This window comes from Callithrix jacchus, chromosome 22, assembly GCF_049354715.1.
Source record: "Callithrix jacchus isolate 240 chromosome 22, calJac240_pri, whole genome shotgun sequence".
NCBI classification, from domain to species: Eukaryota; Metazoa; Chordata; class Mammalia; order Primates; family Cebidae; genus Callithrix; species Callithrix jacchus.
The window spans coordinates 29,805,974-29,825,524 of NC_133523.1; the positions used below are offsets into that span (position 1 = coordinate 29,805,974).

Sequence of the window (19,551 nt, forward strand, 5' to 3'; positions counted from 1 at the left end):
AGACAACAGAAGAAAATGCTAGAGATACATACAAAATTCTAAATCTACCTCCTGGTTGGGTGCGGCAGCTCATCCCTGTAATCCCAGTACCTTGGGAGGCCAAGGTGGGCAGATCACTTGAGGTCAGGAGTTCGGGACTAGCCTGGCCAACACTGTAAAACCCCATCTCTACTGAAAACACAAAAAGAGCCAGGTGTGGTGGCACTCGCCTGTAATCCCAGCTACTTGGGAGGATGAGGCAGGAGAATCGCTTGAGCGTGGGAGGCAGGGGTTGCAGTGAGCCAACACTGTGCCACAACACTCCAGCCTGGGCAACAGAGCAAGACACCATCTCAAAAAAAAAAAAAAAAATCTACTTCCTGATGTATTGAAAATCCCAATATTTGAACAACTCATCACTGAAGAGCTCATTTTTGGCCAAAGTCATCTTGATCAACTGTTTTTAACCAAACTGCTTTCAGTCAAACGTTCACAGGCAGCCCAGACTACTCTCCTGCATTGGATACCAGATGAAATGCTGCCTTGCCCTTATGAGTTCAGCCTGATGAGCCCTCCACCCCCTGCCACCTTCCCTAATTGGCAGACAACCACCTCTACTGCCCACCTTAGCACGTCAGACTACAGTTTGCAACCTGCACCTCCTCCTCTGCAGTTGGGATGAAAGGGGAAAGGCCTACGGCTCTGTCATCTCTGACACACGGCAGGTGCTGAACAAATTTCCAGTGAGCAAATGTTTAAAGTGATACAACAAGAAAAAATTCTATTCTTAAGAACACCTTTACAATAGTCTTGATTTGGTATCCCGTAACGCTACCTCAGACGTTACTGCTTTCATATTTAATGGAGTCTCCTATGTCTCCCTTAAATTCTTCACAAAATAAATCTGGGGGCATGAAATGGAGTAGCAAGTGTTGACAGTTGGCTGGGCACACTGGCACATGCCTATAAACCCAAGCACTTTGGGAGGCTGAGGCAGGCAGATGGGCTGAGCCCAGGAGTTTGAGCCCAGCCTGGGCAACAGAGCAAGACCCCATCTCTACCAAAAATACAAAAATTAGCCAGGTGTGGTAGAGCACACCTGCAGTCCCAGCTACCTGGAAGGCTGAGGCAGGAGGCAGGAGAATCACTTGAGCCTGCAAGGCTGAGGTTGCAGTGAGCCAAGATCACACCAGCACACTTTTAAGCCTGGATGACAGAGAATGACCCTGCCCCCGCCCCCCAAAAAATGTAGACAGCTATAGAAGCAGGGAGATACACAAGCTGGGAGTTCATTTTACTAGTCTCTCTACTTTTATGCACGTTAAAAATGATCACAATATAAAGTTTTTGAAGGGCAATTCGTGTATTTTCCAAAGGAAATCATGCTATTTCATCTTAGTCATCAACTTTTCGGAAAAAGAGTCCTGTCACCCAAGCTGGAGTGCAGTGGTGGAATCTGAGTTTGGGGTTTGGGGTTTTTCAGAAGTATGCAGGGGCTTTTAATGCCCACCACAAAGCAGGCATCACTGCAGGAGCTGCAATCCCTCCCAACCACCACCTGTGTGCCAAGTACATGTTCCCAAGTGTGCAGGTGGCCACTGTCTCTCATCTCCAAATCCACCTTCCCGGCCAGTTCATGTTACTGCAACAGCTCCACCCAGCCAGTTGGCACCATGGCAGGCTTCCTCTGCAGGGCGCTGGAGAGACGCTTGAGGAGCTGGAGCTTTACTTTCTGATTCCAGCTTCCTCCGACTCTTCTTTTCTTGCATTAATTTCTTTTCTTAATTTCTATTTTATAGAGTCTGAGGGTCTCACTATATTACCCAGGCTGGATTCAAACTCCTGGGCTCAAGTAATCTTCCTACCTTGGCCTCCCAAGTAGCTGGGATTAAAAGTGGGATTACATGCCCAGATCCTTTCTTTCTCTTTCCTTTTAATTTTTTTTTGTGGGGGGGGCAGCAACATGCAGTACCTCTCATGGTGGCTTCTCCTGGCCCCCTATCCCAGTGAGTTTCATTAGGGCTGCACCTCAGCAAACTTCACAGCCACCTGGCAGGCCACAGCTACATCCTCTCCAGGAAGGTGTGGATCTTGGTTCTGGGTGAGGTTCCCCAGAGCAGCCTCCTGAAGGCTGACTTTGTGTCAGCCCTAGGGACAGCATCTGCTCCCTTGAGCTGTTTCTCCTGAATTCTTGAATATTCTCTTTACTCCTTAGCAGGCAATCCTGTTATTACTATCTTTTTTTTTTTTTTTTAAGAGACAGGGTCTTACTCTGTCACCTAGGCTGGAGTGCAGTGGCACTATCACAGCTCATTGCAGCCTTGACCTCCTTCCTGGGCTCAAGTGATCCTCCTATCTCAGCCTCCTGCACAGCTGGGACTACAGATGTAAGCCACCATGCCCAGCTCCCAAACCTGTTATAATTCATAGTTCTTTATAGTACACTTTCCCGTTTCAAGTCACTGTGTGTGTTCTGACTCCTGATTGGACCTTGACTGATGTATAAGCTACATCAGGCCACACAGTGTAGATGTTAGACAAGGGAGGAGAGAACCAAATTTGGGGACACAAGAAGACATTTGGCATGTGTTGTGAGATGAAAGTCAGGTAACAAAACAGTGTGTACTTTACACACATACACACTCTAAATTGTTAAAAGTCATTATCTATGGGAGCACAATTAAGTATGTCTAGCTTTATGATATGGTCTGGCTGTGTCCCCACCCACATCTCATCCTGAAATGAAGCTCCCATAATTGCTACATATTGTCTCCTGGTGGGAGACAACTGAATCATGGGGGTGGTTTCCCCCATACTGCTCTTACGATAGCGAATAAGTCTCACGAGATCTGATGGTTTTATAAGGGGAAACCCCTTTCTTTTGGTCCTCATCCTCTCTTCTCTGCTGCCAAGAGAGATGTCTTTCACCTTCTGCCATGATTGTGAGGCCTCCCCAGCCACGCGGAACCGTGAATCCATTAAACCTCTTTATAAGTCTTGCATACATCTTTATCAGCAGCTTGACAACAGACTAATGCACTTTACATATTTGTGTATTTTTTTTTACAATGAGATGGTATTACTTTTGTAATTTAAAAAGAGTTGCACTTGTTACATCACTCTACTATTTAAAAATTATGCCAACTGACCAACAGGTGTTTTCTGGCCCCAGGATTCTGACGCTGACATTCTCTTTTCCTTGAGAAATGATTTACATAAACGTTTCCCTGAGCCGGAGAAACTCTGGGGCTGCTGATAACGCAGCTGTTGGTTGTCCACTTGACGCCTGGCTCTCATCACTTCTAAAATGTGGAAACTGAAAACATTTCCCTACCTTTTACTGTAACATGTTGAATTCTCTCATCATGATAAATCAAATGATACATGACCATGCACTCATTCACCCAACAGACTTTTCCTGATGGGCCACTGTGGGCCAGGTCTTTCCCCAGGCACTGGGACTAGGGAGACCCTATCTCTATCCCTATCTCTATTGCTTAAGCCCAGGAGTTCAAGACCAGCCTGGCTAACACAGCAAAAAAAAAAAAAAAAAAAAAAAAAAAAAACCCAGCACCTTGTACTTTAAAAATGACCTAATATCCAGGAGCAATCAACTGTGGAATAACTTGTTTTCTTTTCTTTTTGAGATGGGGTTTCACTCTGTCACTAAGGCTGGAGTACAACGGCACAATCTCAGCTCACTGCAGCCTCTGCCTCAAGGACTCAAGTGATCTTCCCACCTCAGCCTCCTGAGTACCTAGGACCACAGGCACACGCCAGCACGTCGGCTACTTTTTTGTATTCTGGTAGAAATGAGATGTCCATTTTTTGTAGAGACGGAGTCTCACTATGTTGCCCAAGCTGGCCGCAAACTCTTCATTAAACTCAAGAGATCTACCTGCCTTGGACTCCCAAAGTGCTGGGATTATAGGTGTGAGCCACCACACCCAGCCTTGTTTTCTGGAGACAAGATCTCATTCTATCACCCAGGCTGGAGCGCAATGGTGCAATCACAGCTCCATTTTGGATTTAAGTGATCCTCCCACCTAACCCTCCTAAGTAGCTGGGACTACAGGCGTGTACCACCTTGCCTGACTAATGTTTTTATTTTTACTTTTTAAGACAAGGTCTCCCTGTGTTGCCCAGGCTTCTTTTTTTTTTTCTTTGAGACAGAGTCTTGCTCTGTCATCAGGCACCAGGCTGGAGTGCAGTGGCGCAATCTCAGCTCACTGCAACCTCCGCCTCCCGGGTTCAAGGAATTCTCCTGCCTCAGCCTCCCGAGTAGCTGGGACCACAGGCGTGCACCACCACGCCCATCTAATTTTTGTATTTTTTAGTAGAGACAGGGTTTCACCATGGTCTCAATCTCCTGACCTCGTGATCTGCCCGCCTCAGCCTCCCAAAGTGCTGGGATTATGGGCATGAGCCACCATGCCCATACCTTCATTTTTAATAAAAAATAAATTTCAAGTATATTCCTAGTTAAAATCAGAGAGCTAAAGCATGAAGGGGCAATGGGTATGTTTTTCTAAAAATAAGCAATATTCATTAGGAAAAAATGTTCTTATATTTTATAAAAAGTGTGGCTTTTTCTTTTTTTACCTTTTTGTTGTGTCAGCTGTGGTGCAGGAGGTGAGCCTGGAAACCCATCTTGATCGGAAATACTTTCATCATCTTCACTGTCCACCCCATGTAACAATGGCACCTTTTTGTTATAAAAGACAAAGGACCAAAGAAGTGAGAAAGGTAACCTATACATATAGCATGTCTCCTAACAGGTTCCAACATCTTTCACACCTTCCCCACTGGGAGTTCCCTCCATGGGCACTTCAGCTGCTTTCCTTAGTGACACACAAAAGGGCTACATCAGGTGGGGCTGGATGACACTTCCAGGCCCTCAGGAAAAGCTTAGGGGGCAAAGGCAACATCATTCAAGTTATGCTAAGGCAACTGAGAGCTCCACATACCAGCCATGTTGCCAGGACAGCTTCCCTTCCTCATCCCTGCCAGGAACCACCCGATACCACGCCACCCTGGTACTGACCCCATGTTACTAGTTTCCCCCATCCCTTTGAGATAAGCTAGGGTGCAGTGGTGTGATCACAGCTCACTGCAGCCTTGAGCTCCCAGGTGCAAGCTATCCTCCCACCTCAGCCTCCAGAGTAGCTGGGACCACAGGCCTGCAACACCACAGCCAGCTAATTTATTTTTATTTTTGGTAGAGACAAGGACTCCTTATGTTGCCCAGGTTGGTCTCAAATTCCTGGGCCCATGTGATCCTCCTGCCTCAGCCTCCCCAAGGTGCTGGGATTAGAGGCATGAGCACAGCGCCCGGCCCATGTTAGTAATTCTTATGCGGGACAAGAACTGCTGACCTACCCTGGGAGGACTCTCATCAAAGCCTGCAATGTTCACCAATTATGTAAGTCCACTGTAAACTTCATTTACTGATGGACTCCCCTCTACTGTCCGAGAGTAGCTCATATATAGGTAACCATTCATGTTAGCTATATAGGAGCAACTGACATTTTGTTTCATCCCAACATGGCAGGGCCAAAGAGTTGTCCTTTAGAGAGGCCCATGGGCCAGGAATGGGACCTGCCGCTGATGAGGAGGAGACATTTCCATTGGCAGGAACTTGGGGGTAGGGACAGGGGTTGCCTAAGAGGAAGAAAAAGAACAGTGAAGCAGGTCTCTTTTTTTTAACACATGGTCTCACTCTGTCACCCAGGCTGGAGTGCAATGACACAATCATGGCTCACAGCAGCCTCTACCTCCTAGGCTCAGCCAATCCTCCACCTCAGCCTCCCAAATAGCTAGGACCACCATATGCAGCTAATTTTTAAATGTTTTGTAGAGATAGGGTCTTGCTATGTTCAACAGGCTGGTCTTAAACTTCTGGCCTCAAGCAATCCTCCTGCCTTGGCCTCCCAAAGGGCTGGGATTACAGGCATGAGCCACCACACCTGGCCTGAAGCAAGTGCTATGTGGTAAACTGTGACTGGAGCTATCTGGGTGGGCTGCCCTTCAACTCTCCTGATTCTTCAGTAAAATCTTCCTTTTGTGATTAACTTGGCTTAGCAGGGCTGTACTGCAGGCAATGGAAAGGCTGTCCCTGGGACTGACAAGGAGGTGGTGGAAGGGAACAGCAAGACACCCTTGAGAAGGGGCATTTTACAGTAAGACCTAAGGCTGCTAGGTCCACCTGCCTCTGTGGACACAATTCCAAGGTGACCTGGCTCCGGAGGAGCAGACAGGTCTCCCAAGCTACTCATCGTTTGAAGAAAGAAAAAGTAAATGGACCGATACTTTTTTTTTTTTTTTTTTAGATAGAGACGGGGTCTCACTATGGTATCCAGGCCAGTCTTAAACTCCTGTCCTCAAATGGTGGCCTCCCACCTCCACCTCCCAAAGTGCTGAGATTACAGGCATGAGCCACTGTGCACAGCTAACCTCAAGCTTTTTTATCTCCCAGGAGTAAACTGCCTGTTCAAACTGTCAAAAATATACCAAGCGACTCACTATTCTCCAGGAAATGTGAAATGGATAAAGGTGATTTAAGAAGCATCAGGAAGATGCCCAATATGGACAACTGATCGACAGTATCTACTGTCAACCTAAAGCTGATGGTACATATGCCCTATGACCATACACATACCATTCCTCAGTGTACACTCACCCGAAATACACCAATATGTACATCAAGGGACACTCCCCAAATGTCCACAGCAGCACTATTCCTAAGATCCCAAACTGGAAACAATCAAGTCTCTGTCATCAGTAAAACAAACAACTGAGTGGCACAGTTGTACAATAAAATATACAGAAATGAGAATGAACCAGCCCCTGCTGCGTACAGTAACTGAGGACTCCAAAACTCCAAACAGTGCATACCGTTCAATTAAATTCATGTAAATTTTCAGAACAGACAAAGCCAATCTCAGGTTATTTTTAAAGACAAAAGCTAATCTTGGCAATGGTTAACTCTATGGGAAATAGTGACTAAGAAGAAGGGGGATTTCTAGGGTATGAGCAATTTTTTTCTTAGTCTGAGTGGTGGCTAGTTTTTGAAAACTTATTGAAATGTACACATGATTTATTCACCTCTTGTGCATATTTTATATATCAATAAATAAGTCTGCTAAAAACATACCTTTGTAAAGAATTTGTGATGCTTTCTATAAATATACTTTAAAAGGCTTGGCTGGACACAATGGCTCACACGCCAGTAATCTCAACACTTTGGGAGGTTCACCTGAGGTCAGAAGTTTGAGACCAGCCTGACCAACACGGTGAAACCCCATCACTACTAAAAATACAAACATTTGCTGGGCATGGTGGTGGGTGCCTATAGTTCCAGCTACTTGGGAGGTGAGGCAAGAGAATCACTTGAACCCAGAGGCAGAGGTTGCAGTGAACCAAGATTGCACCACTGCACTCCAGCCTGGGTGACAGAGCAAGACTCTGTCTCAAAACAAACAAACAAAACTATAATACAACAGTACTAAAGTTGTTTACTTAAACTTGCAGTAAAAGAATAAAAACACAAACTTTCAGCATGCACCCCAAATCCAAGAAAAGATGCGTTTCCAAGTGGGGTTGGGAGAAAAGGTAACATCAACCCTATTAGTAACACTGTATTATTTATTATTTTCTACTTTTCACATTTAAAAATTTTCCTACTACACATGGCTCCTAGAGCCACCCTAACAGACATGCCTTAAAAAAAAAACAAAATATTTGTCCTTCTAACAAGGAAAGAGTCTCTGCAGGTCACTGTATCGCTTTCTTCCAAGGAAAATACAGTAGCAAACTTTCTCTCTAGAAAAGTGGAGTGATAGAACTCTATCTGTAGCATCGGTGAAAAATAACCAGCCGGCAAGTGTACAGGTAGGAGCAGTGGGCCCGACTCTGAGCCCGGGAGAGCCAGGCCTAGCACCTCCCTCCTTGGGGCTCTAGGCAGTGTCTGCCTATTCCAGAGCTCCTTGCTATGAGAAACCTAATTCTACATGTGAAAGTGTGTATATGCTGGAAAATGATGGTGAGTTCATGAAACAACCACAGAAGGATCCCTCAAAATAAGCTCCCTAAGACCATTTAAAATGTATTTTAGGGCCTGGTGTGTTGGCTTATGCCTGTAATCTCAACACTCTGGGAGGCTGAGGCAAGAGGACTGCTTAAGCCCAGGAGATTAAGACCAGTCTGGCTAACATAGCAAGACCCTGTCCCTTTAGAGAAAAAAAAAAGGCCAGGTACGGTACCACATGCCTGTAGCCCCCCGTACTCAGGAGGCTGAGGTGGGAGAACTGCTTGAGCCCAGGAAGGGGTGGTTATAGTGAGCTATGATCGTGCCATTGCACTCCAGCCTGGAGACAGTGAGACCCCATCTCGATTTTTTTTAAAAAGTATTTTAATGTAGTAGAGGCTAATCAATATGCATATAATCAATCATGATGTAGCTTAATGCTGCCAGTCTATATGTATAGACACTATGAATAACACATTATAATGATGGTGAAAAAAGACAAGGGGCTGAGTATGGTGGCTCACCCCTATAATCCCGGTGCTTTGAAAGGCTGAGGCAGGTGGGTCACTTGAGGTCAGGAGTTCAAGACCAGCCTGGGCAACATGGGGAAACCCTGTTTCTACAAAAAATACAAAAATTAGCCAGGCATGGTGGTGCGTGTCTATAGCCCCAGCTACTTGGGAGGCTGAGGTGGGAGCCCAGGAGGTTGAGGCTGCAGTGAGCCAAAATTGTGCCACTGTACTCCAGCCTGGGGGACTGAGTAAGACCCTGCCTCAAAAAAAAAATTAAAAAAGATAAAGGAAAAAGAGAAATGATGCTCTATCTTGCCATTAAAGAAATGTCATCATCTAGTTTCCAAAACCCTGGGAGCAGTTTAAAAATCGGAATTTGCAGAGCACCTGGCAGCGGAGAAGTGTGTTTCCCTGAATCTCTCTGTGTGGTTCCCTGATGAGTGACAGGGCAATGGAGGGAATTCCTCACCGAGTCAGCTAAGATCAAGGCACACAGGAGTAAGAAACAGAGGCGCGCACAGGTATGTCATCTCCCCTTGAGAGACGCATGGCAATATTCCCCGTCAGGCACAAATTGAAAGAAAGGATGTAGTTTGCAAAATAATACCAAAAAGTGACAGGAAATTTAGCTTCCAAGGTGGAAGAAAAGAGCGAGATTGCTAAGCTTTGAATGGAAGTCCACATTAAGAATATAAAGATGTTCATCTTCGTTTTTGCAGGATAAAAAAGTTTATGTTTTAATCTAACCAGAGAGAAATGAGGCTGGACACATTTAAAAAATAAGCCCCAGCTGGGCGCAGTGGCTCATGCCTGTAATCCCAGCTCTTTGGGAGGCCGAGGCGGGTGGATCACGAGGTCAAGAGATCGAGACCATCCTGGTCAACAAGGTGAAACCCCGTCTCTACTAAAAATACAAAAAAATTAGCTGGGCATGGTGGCGCATACCTGTAATCCCAGCTACTCAGGAGGCAGAGGCAGAATTGCCTGAACCCAGGAGGTGGAGGTTGTGGTGAGCCAAGATGGCGCCATTGCACTCCATCCTGGGTAACAAGAGCGAAACTCTGTCTCAAAAAAATAAATAAATAAATAAGCCCCAAAGCAAATGCTATCAAATGTGGAATAGCGAGAAGAAATCCTTAGCAATGCCCTAATTTACCAAAACTTAATGTCAGGGTGAGAGTCAAGAAGAAAGCCGGGAACGTGGAAAGCACCTGATTTCTGTGTGGCACAGCATACACGTCATCACCACGGCCTCCTTCATCCTTCTGGGCACTGACATATCCCAACTCCTTGCAGCTGGATGAGAGCTGAGTTTCAGTGTCCTCTTCTTCCCCATAGTCCAGCGTTTCAAAGGATGGCAAAGAAGATCTTCTTCCCATTTCATTCTGCCAATTTGGTCTGTATTAGAACATTCACAAAGAAAACAAAGAAAAAAACCACTGAACACTTGACATTGATATATACACGTATTAAATGCACTGCCTCCAAGTCCTTACCATAAATATGTACAAAGGACACAGAAGCTAAAATATGACATTTTCCACCATACATCCCTTTGTACACTCAGCATACCCTTCTAGTTTCTGTTTTTAGAGTTACTGCATACATATACAATTTGCCTTGTTATAAATAAGAAGCTTTTCTTTTTTGAAATAGGATCTCACTCTGTCTCCCAGGCTAGAGTGCAGTGGTGCAATCACAGTTCACTGCAGCCTCAACCTCCCTGGGCTCAGGTGATCCTCCTACCTCAGCCTCCAAAGAAGCTGGAACTAACCATGCCCAGCTAATTTTTATATTTTTTGTAGAGACAGGGTTTCACCATGTTGTCCAGGCTGGTCTCAAACTCCTTGGCTCTAGTGATCTGCCCACCTCAGCCTCCTAAAGTGCTAGGATTACAGGCATGAGCCACTGGGCCCAGCCTGTTATTATTATTATTATTGAGATGGAGTCTCACTCTCACCCAGGCTGGAGTGCAGTGGTGCAATCTTGGCCCACTGCAACCTCCACCTCCCAGGCTCAAGTGATTCTCCTGCCTCAGCTTCCTGAATAGCTGGGATTACAGGTGCATGTGACCATGCCTGGCTAAGTTTTGTATTTTTAGTAGAAATGGGGTTTCACCATGTTGACCAAGCTGGTCTCAAACTCCTGACCTCAGGTGATCTGCCTGCCTTAAGCTGTTTCTAGATGATTCCTGTACATCCTAAGCTCTCCCCTCAACCCTCTCTTCCTTAGGAGGAAATCTTCCTCACCCCCAGTCCTGTGTCAGCTCAAACACAGGACAAGCAACAAAGGAGAAGATGATGAAGAAAAAGGCTTAACCACAACTGCCAAGAAGGTCAAATTACTGTGAATGTCCAGAGATACACAAGAGAGGTGAGGAGGGTCCACTCTCAGTGTTCAGGTTGCTGCATGAAGAAACTTACAAAGGGCTGGAAGCAATGCTGAATTCATTAGCTCTGTGCCGCTATGAAAATGGCCAGGACCCATACAAGTCAAATGTAACAAGAACCACTCTTGTAAGATTGACTCTTGTTAGAACAGACCCCAGAGCAATTAAGTTGCTGGACAGTGTCCATTTGACATTGGTGATAAAAACCCAGGAATTAAGACTAGTCATAAATACGTGAGCACCCATGCACCCATCCACCCGCACAGGTATATACGCACACACATGTACATAAGCACACACACATGTAGGGACCAGGCTGAGCTGCCCCTCTTCCACCCTGAGAGGAAGCAGAGCCGGTGATCTGGTCCCCACCGAGGCCTTAGCTCTGAGGTGGTGGCGTAGGGCTCGATGAAGTTGTCCTGTTCAACACTGCTCACGTCACTCTCAGACCGGGATCTCCGGCGAGGCTGAGGAATGGCAACCGTCCGCCCAGTCAATGTTGTCGCCAAAATGGCTGCTGCCAGGGCAGATCTGTGGACAAAAACATCCCACAGAGACGGTGAGACACGAACACTCCAGGTGAAGGCTGAACAAGATACACGCAGGCTTACCTTCTGCTGGACAGTGTCGACTGAGCACTTACCCTGCACCCATCGTCTACCGCGGGCCATCAAACAATCTCATTCCCATAGAAATTAAATTACTTGTAAAGATCTAACTGTTTCCAAGGAATTGAACTGCATCCCGCAACAAAGGTCAAGACGTTTTTGGGAATACAAAAATACCCAGCACTCAAGGTAAAATTCACAACAAGATCTTGTATTCACTTAGATTCTCACACAACTACATGACTACATATTATTGCCATCCCATTTTCCATAGAAATTAAATTACTTGTAAAGATTTCCTAGCCAAAAGGAGGTAGAACCAGGCCTCTTACCAAGGCAGAGCCAAAAGCCTGCATTCAAGTAGTTTCCTTAGTAGAATGGAAGATCAGAATGGGAAAAAAAGAGAGCTAGAAAGACATAAAAGATTTAAAACGGACTTTAAAAATGCTTGCAAATTACTCAGGAATATTTCACAGGTAAGTTAGAGTCAACGGATTTTGCTCTGCCTAAAAAAGTAAAACAAAACAAAAGACCCCTGCTCGCTGCCTAGGAAAACATCCAAATCACAGCACAGGGAGGAGGAGCAGAAGGAGCCAGGCAGCCCCCCTGAGTTGTAGAGACGGAGCTGAGAGTCGGGGACACCAAGGCAGGGAAATCTGCAGCAGAGAGTGCTGGAGAGGAGAGAACTGCAGAGAGAACCGGGAGATCTGGAGGAGGTCACCCAGTTTCAGCGGAATACTGCACGGCACACAAGTGTGAGGAAATCACCCGACAGTGGAGGAGGAACCGTCCACCAGGATCAGAGGAGCAGTGCCAGGTGCTTACACACAGCCCAGGACAGCAGCTGCTCCCACCGGGCAGACTGGAGAAACCTATCATTCACGAGACGCTGGGTGCAGCACTCAGAAAGGTCTGGCCCTGGTGCTGGGGAACAATTAGACCGGGCTGCACACAGCTCCACGCCCCACCTAACTAATCATACAGGAAAAACCTGAAAGATCTAACTGTTTCCAAGGAATTGAACTGCATCCCGCAACAAAGGTCAAGACGTTTTTGGGAATACAAAAATACCCAGCACTCAAGGTAAAATTCACAACAAGATCTTGTATTCACTTAGATAAGCAGGTAGGTGAAGAGACAGCAAACCATCATCTGAAAAGAAGGCAACCATCAACTGAAACCCACTAAGAACTGAACACATATGTAGAACTGGCAGAAAAAGCATTCGGATAGTTGTTACAGCTGTATTTCTTACGTTCAAAACGCCGAGAAAGACATGGACAATTGTAAAAAATTCCAACTTCATGAGATAAAAATGACAGCATCAGAGACAGAAAGTATCCTGGATGCAATTAACCGATTATGTATTGCAGAAGATCAGTAAAATTAAAGGCAAAGACACAGAAAATTACCAAAATAAAATGGAGATGGAAAAAAAAGTTTTTAAGAGGATCAGTGAGATACAGGATTAAAAAAACACTGTTTTTTATATTTTGGGTATGGGAGGTGGGGGTTGAGATCTCGCTCTGTTGCCCAGGCTGGAGTGCAGTGGCGTGGTCACAGCTCAGCATAGCCTCAACCTCCTGGGCTCAAGTGATCCTCCCACCTCAGCCTCTTGAACAGCTGGGACTATGCACATGTCACCACATCTGGCTAATTTTTATATTTTTTGTAGAGATGGGGTCTCGCTATGTTCTCCAGACTGGTCTGGAACTCCTGGGCTCAAGTAATCCTCCTGCCTCAGGCTCCCAAAGTGTTGGGTTTACAGGCATAAGCCACCACGCCTGGCTGCTGTTTTGTTTTAAATCACTACATTTTGGTGTAATTGTTACACAGCAATAAATAACTAATAGCCTTATCATCAAATGGTGCTGGAAAAATCAAATCTCCATATGCCAAAAAAAGCCCATGGATCTATACCTTACACACTGATACGGTTTGGTTCTGTGCCCCTACCCAAATCTCATCTCGAATTGTAATCCCCAAGTGTTGAAGGAAGGAAGTGACTGAACTATGGGGGCAGTTTCTCCCATTCTGTTCTTGTGATGGGGGTGAATTCTCACAAGAACTGATGGTTTTATAAATGGTAGTTTCTTCTCAGCTCTCAAGCGCTCGCTGTCTCTCACCTGCCACCATGTAAGACGTGCCTGCTTCCCTTCCGCCATGTTCCCTGAGGACTCCTCAGCCATGCAGAACTGTGAGTCAATTAAATCTCCTTTGCTTATAAATTACCCTGTCTCAGGTATCTTTATAGCAGTGTGAGAATGGACTAATACACATACCATTTATAAAAATTAACTGGAAATAGATTAGAGATCTAAATGTAAAGCCTAAAACCATAACACTTCTAGAAGAAAATATAAGAGAACACCTTTGTGACCTTAGGTTACATAAAGATTTTTTTTCAACATGAGATACTGAAAGCATGATCCATAAAAGAAAAAATTGTAAGCTGGACTTCATAAAAATTAAGAACTTCTGCTGTTTGAAAGGCACTGGTTAAGAGAATGAAAAGACAAGCCACAGATACAGAGAAAAGACTAGCAATCCCCTATTTGGTAAAAGACTTGTATTCATACTAGATAACAAACCCTCAGAATGCAATCATGGAAAACAAAAAAAGCTCGGGCTGTGATGTCTCCAGGAAGCCCCCAGTCTTCACCCAGGTCTCTGCTTACATCTCCTTGTTGAAAAATGTCATTGTCTCCAACTGAACATGTTCCTGTGTCCAACAGCCTTCCCAAGATGGTTCTTAGATCTGCAACAGGACTTGTGATCAACAAGGAATGCCCAAATTTGTAAATGGGCAAAGGATGTGAACAGATGCTTCACTGACAAAAACATGCGAAGCTGACAAACACATGAAAAGATACTCAATACCATTAGCTATTAGAGAAATGCAAAATAAGGTCAGGCATGGTGTCTCACACCTGTAATCCCAGCAATCTGGAACGCTGAGGCAGGTGGATCACTTAAGGCCAGAAGTTCGAGACCATCCTGGCCAACGTGACAAAACTTCATCTCTACTAAAAATACAAAAATTAGCTGGGTGTGATGGCTTCTGCCTGTAATTCCAACTACTCGGGAGGCTGAGGCAGGAGAATTGCTAGGGGAGGTGGAGGTTGCAGTGAGCCGAAATCATACCACTGCACCCCAACCTGGGTGACAGAGCAAGACTCCAGCTCAGGAAAAAAAAAAAGAAAATTATGTGTATAATTCAAAATTCCTTGTTAACCTCATACTTGGGCATTAATGCTATTTTTTTTTTTAAATACTCATCACATTCAACCATGAAATGTGAGAACTTCATGCACCTGAAAGGGATAGACCTCAAGTCAGTCTATTATCCTCAGAGACACCATCTTCAGTGCGTCATTATGGAATCGTGGTAAACATTTTGAAGGACATGACTCTAACCACCCTACTAGTAATTTTCTGGGCAGTTTGAGTAGTTCCAGGATCCAGTACTTGCAGGCCGAGCACAGGGGTGACTTCGGTGCCTGCTCATGTAAGACTCACCTTGGTCTCTCTGGGGACGGGTTGGGGCTGCGGGGAGGAGGTGTGCGGGGCACAGCTGCCTTCGGAGCAATGCTGGCTGCAGGTAAAAGGCCATGGATGATGTGTTTCTGCACAAATGAAATGCAACAGAAGTCACTAGGTTGGGTCACTGGATCACCTGAGTCTTGTCACCAACCCCCTCCCCTGGGCCTGCAAGGGAACACCTGCATTGGCCACCCATGGATCCAAACCCATCAGAAGCCCACTCCTCCCTGCCATCACGTCCCCATCAGGCCAGACAAGTGCACACAGCCAGGGAGCACCATGACAGCTGCTCATTGTGGAACCTTCTTGTCCTTCCCTCCTCAGAGCTTCCCTGGCTGTCCCCAAGAGTCACCCTCTAGCTCTCCCACATGTCCCACAGCACTGCCCCCAGTGATGTCTCATGTGACTCCGCCTGCAGAGCAGGGTGACTTCCTGAGAAACAGGGGACTTCCTTATCTTTATTTGCTTTGTTTTTGAGACGGGGTCTTGCTCTGTTGCTCAGAGTGGAGTGCAGCGGTACAATCATAGCTCACTGCGGCCTCAAACTCCCGCCTTAAGCAATCCTCCCGCCTCAGCTGTGCAAGTATATGGGACTACAGATGCTCACCACTATGCCTACCTAATTTTTGTATTTTTTGTAGAGATGAGATCTCACTATGTTACCCAGGCTGGTCTCGAACTCCTGGCTTCAAGTGATCCTTCCACCTCAGCCTCCCAAAGTGTTGGGATCACAGGCATTAGGCACCGCACCTGGCCAACTCTCTTATCTTTATCAATCCTAGAGCACACTGCCTCACACCTCAAAGGGGCTTAATATAAGATTTTATGTGGCTTATCTCCAGGATGAGTAATGAAAACTAGCTCCTACATACAATGAAAGTCAGAGAACCCCACTTTAGGTAACTGGGAGTCTCTGAGAAGTTTCTGGGTCTAGTCCAACCATTTTCTTGGCAGGAACCATTCATTCCCACCTACTAGAGGCAGAACACCATGTCAGCAATGAAGACACCCTGTCCTCATCCCCAAGCAGTTATTATAGAACACAGAATTATGGAATGAGCTGGGAGAAAGGCTCTCTCACTAAAAATGAAAAAAATAAAAAGAGCCTCAGTGAGATGTGGGAGAAAAACACTATCATTTTCTGTTTGGAGCCAGTAATTAGCACAAAGTGCTGGGGTGGTGCGGGCAGGGAAGCACTCCTCCAGGTCTAGGGCCAGCCTGGGAACTTTCAAACGCTTTCCTTCGAGAAAAGCACACAGGCATTTAGACTGGGCTTTCAAAGATGCCCAATGATCCCACATTTGGAAACACTATGGAACAGCATTCTAGGAAGTGGGAACAGCATGAACAAAGGAACGGAGCAAGACATTGGTTGCAGTGCTCTTATGGTTCTCTGTTTTGCTGGAGTACAGAGGCATCTGCGAGTGTGGGGTGGGGGCGTAGGTGGGGACAATTCCCACTGGAAGGGCTTTCAGAGCAGACAGAGGAGATCCCAGGGCCTAGTGAGGAGCACTCACTGACAGTGGCCCCAGGAAAGTTAGGGAGTGGTTGGCAAGAGACACAAGGCTGGGAAGTGTGGCACAGCATGGGGGCATCTCTCAGGAGTGAGGGATGGGCAGGCCTTCCAGTCATCTCTTACAGCCCCTACCCCCCACTTGCACAGCCACCCACAGGAGCAGATGCTCCAAGCAGTCTCTACCCAATACCCCCACTCTGTTTACCTCTCTGAGTGGTGCCCACCACCCTGCATCTGTCAAGGGATTCAACAGTGTCTCCATGTCTGTTTCCTCCTCGCCCCCCCCCCCACCTGCTGCATGATAAAAAAGGGTTTTTGTTTGTTTGCTTGTTTTAGAGACAGAGTCCTGTCTGTTCCCCAGGCTGGAGTGCGGTGGCATGATCTCAGCTCACTGTGGCATGATTTCGGCTCACTGCAACCTCGACCGCCTGGGTTCAAGCTATTCTTCTGCCTCAGCCTCCCAAGTAGCTAGGACTACAGGCATATGCCACCATGTCTAGCTAAATTTTGTATTTTGGTAGAGACAGGGTTTCACCATGTTGGCCACAGTGGTCTCGAACTCCTGCCTCAGACAATCCACATGCCTCAGCCTCCCAAAGTGCTGGGATTACAGGTGAGAATCACCATGCCTGGCCAGAAAAGGTTTTCTTAACCTTTGAATCACAGGGGCTGGCGTCCAGTAGTGTCCTCCAAAAGAGCTGCCTAAGATTTATTCTTGTTTCTCTTTGAAAGAGTGAATCCCCCATTGCACACTAAACATGTCTCACCCCATCACAGTCATTTCCGAACTCTGGTCCCCTCGCCAATCATGTCTCTACCAGGCAGAAAAACCCTCAGAGGCAGCCCCACTCTCTCAACAGCAGGCACATGTCCAGCACGGCATACTCGGGCTGATATAACTTGGTTCCTATCAAGTGTTAAAGGATCTCTGGCGTGTCAATTTTTCTGGCCGGAATCCCTGTGGCCACAGTGCCTTTGCCCAAGTTCTTGTCCTGTGTCCAGGAAGAAAGAATGAAGTACGCAGACCTCAGAAGTGTCTAGAAGAGTTTTATTTAGTCTGAGACCAGCTCAGAGGAGTGAGTAGCTCCCCTCTGTAAGCAGACTGTCTCATGAGCTCAAGCGTTTATCCAGCAGAGAGGAGGCCATGGAGAGGGTGGCTGCTCTCCACAGGCAAAAGCCATTCCAATGTCTCTGCAGGTCTCTAAAGCTCTCAGCAGAGAGGGTAGCTCCTCTCTGCTGGCAGGTGGTCTCTGCAGCTCTCAGCAGAGAAGGTTCTCCTCTCTGCAGCTGGTCATCCTGTCCCCTGGTCTGTCTGCCCTCTTTGTCCTTTGGCGTCCTTTGCCCTGCTCTGGCTGAGCCCAGGGTTTTTATGGACCTCAGAGGAGAGGAAGTGCATGCTGACTGGTCCATGGGCAGCCATTGGCAGGCCCCGAAGAGGCTCCATGAGTTTCTATTCCAGGGGACTGGCAGCCCAGCCTTTAGGCCCTCCCTAGCCTGAGGGTGGGGCCTTGCTGGGGACTCTGTCCCCTTTCTCCTCTGCCATTCATGACCCCAGGGCTTGGCTCCAATCCCCCTCCAAGATCAGAGCAGGTGGCCAGAGTGGAGAGAGGCCAGGTTGTGGGAGCAGACATTCCTGAGCCTGCAGGGATGAGGGATGGAGGAATTGTCCTTCCTGGGATGCCCGACAGTGTAGGCTACAGAGACGCCCCGGTCCTGTGCCTGGGAGGGCAGCCACAGCTGCACCTGGGAACTCCCACCCACCAACTTGGAAGGGGCAGGGCTCCCACCTGTTCGTGGTTCTTGCCTGCAGCTTCAGGCCCCACAGCTGCAGCTACACCTGCACCTGGGAGGACAGATCCTGCCTGTTCTCGGCTCCCCCAAGAGCACAGGAGGCTGGGATCCACAACTGCAGTTTGGGTGGCTGTAGCCCCCGCCAGGAGGGTGGGGCTCCTGCCTGCTCCTTAGAACAGGAGGCTTGGGTCTGCAGCAGTTCACAAGGGGCGGGGCTTCCACTGGCTGCATGGAGTGTGCAGCCCCTGCCATCACAAGGACTCAAATTCATTTCCTGCTTCCCCTGCTCTTCCTGGGCAGAGTCTGTGTACTTCAGTACTCAGCCTCGCCTTCCATTTCCCAAACAGCAACTAATTCACTCTTTTTCAGGCCTTGGTATTTGCTGTCTTCTGTACTCAGAACTCTTTCCTTACTCTCTGCCAGGCCCAGGCCAACTCTCCACTCAACTGTTGGCGTCGCTGCCTTTCTGGTACACACGTCAACAGCAGTTCTTGTTTTACCATTTGGTACAGAATTATTTATGGGCTTGTCTATCCCCCAAACCATGTGGCCATAAGCTGTCAATCAGTTGTGGGTATCAGCACACAGCAGGCACTCATTAATGTTTACTGTTTTGAATGAAAACTCAGGCCAGGTGCTGTGGCTCACACTGTAATCCCAACACTCTTGGAGGCTAAGGTGAGAGGATTGCTTGAGTCAAGGCTTAAGACCGGCCTGGGCAGCACAGTGAGACCCCATTTCTACCACACACACAGTAATTATTTTTATATTTTTTTGAGACAGAGTCTCACTTTGTTACCCAGGCTGGGGTGCAGTGACACAATCTCAGCTCACTACAACCTCTTCCTCTCAGGTTTAAGTAATTCTCCCACCTCAACCTCCTGAGTAGCTGGGATTACAGGCACCCACCACCACACTTGCTAATTTTTGTATTTTTAGCAGGATGGGGTTTCACCGTGTTGGCCAGGCTGATCTTGAATTCCTGACCTCAAATGATCTGTCCACCTCAGCCTCCCAAAGTGTTGGATTACAGGCGTGAGCCACCTTGCCTGGCATCTACAGAAGAATTTTAAAAATTAGCCAGGCATTGAGACTTGGCAATGTGAGGCAAATAATAAAATAAATAAAAAATAGCTAGGCATGGTGGTGCACACCTGTAGTCCTAACTACTGGGGAGGCTGAGGCAG

General features: G+C 46.9%; 1 protein-coding gene across 8 annotated transcripts in view; it reads right to left on the reverse strand.

The window, feature by feature from the left end:
- Positions 1–19,551, reverse strand: part of CEP89 (centrosomal protein 89) — a 70,626-nt gene that overhangs the window by 50,075 nt on the left and 1,000 nt on the right. For 7 of the 8 annotated variants that reach the window (XR_008478656.2, XR_013531351.1, XR_013531352.1 and 4 more), the window contains exons 2-5: positions 15,034–15,140; positions 11,279–11,437; positions 9,729–9,915; positions 4,582–4,684 (exon numbers count right to left, since the gene is read on the reverse strand). Coding sequence is in view for 5 of the 8 variants with exons in the window: in XM_035287045.3 (XP_035142936.2) it covers positions 4,582–4,684; positions 9,729–9,915; positions 11,279–11,437; positions 15,034–15,140 (556 nt within the window). In the remaining 3 variants the exon portion in view is untranslated. Of the gene's footprint in view, positions 1–4,581; positions 4,685–9,728; positions 9,916–11,208; positions 11,438–15,033; positions 15,141–19,551 lie in introns of all 8 variants that reach the window. The other variant, XM_078362114.1, reaches the window with a different exon arrangement.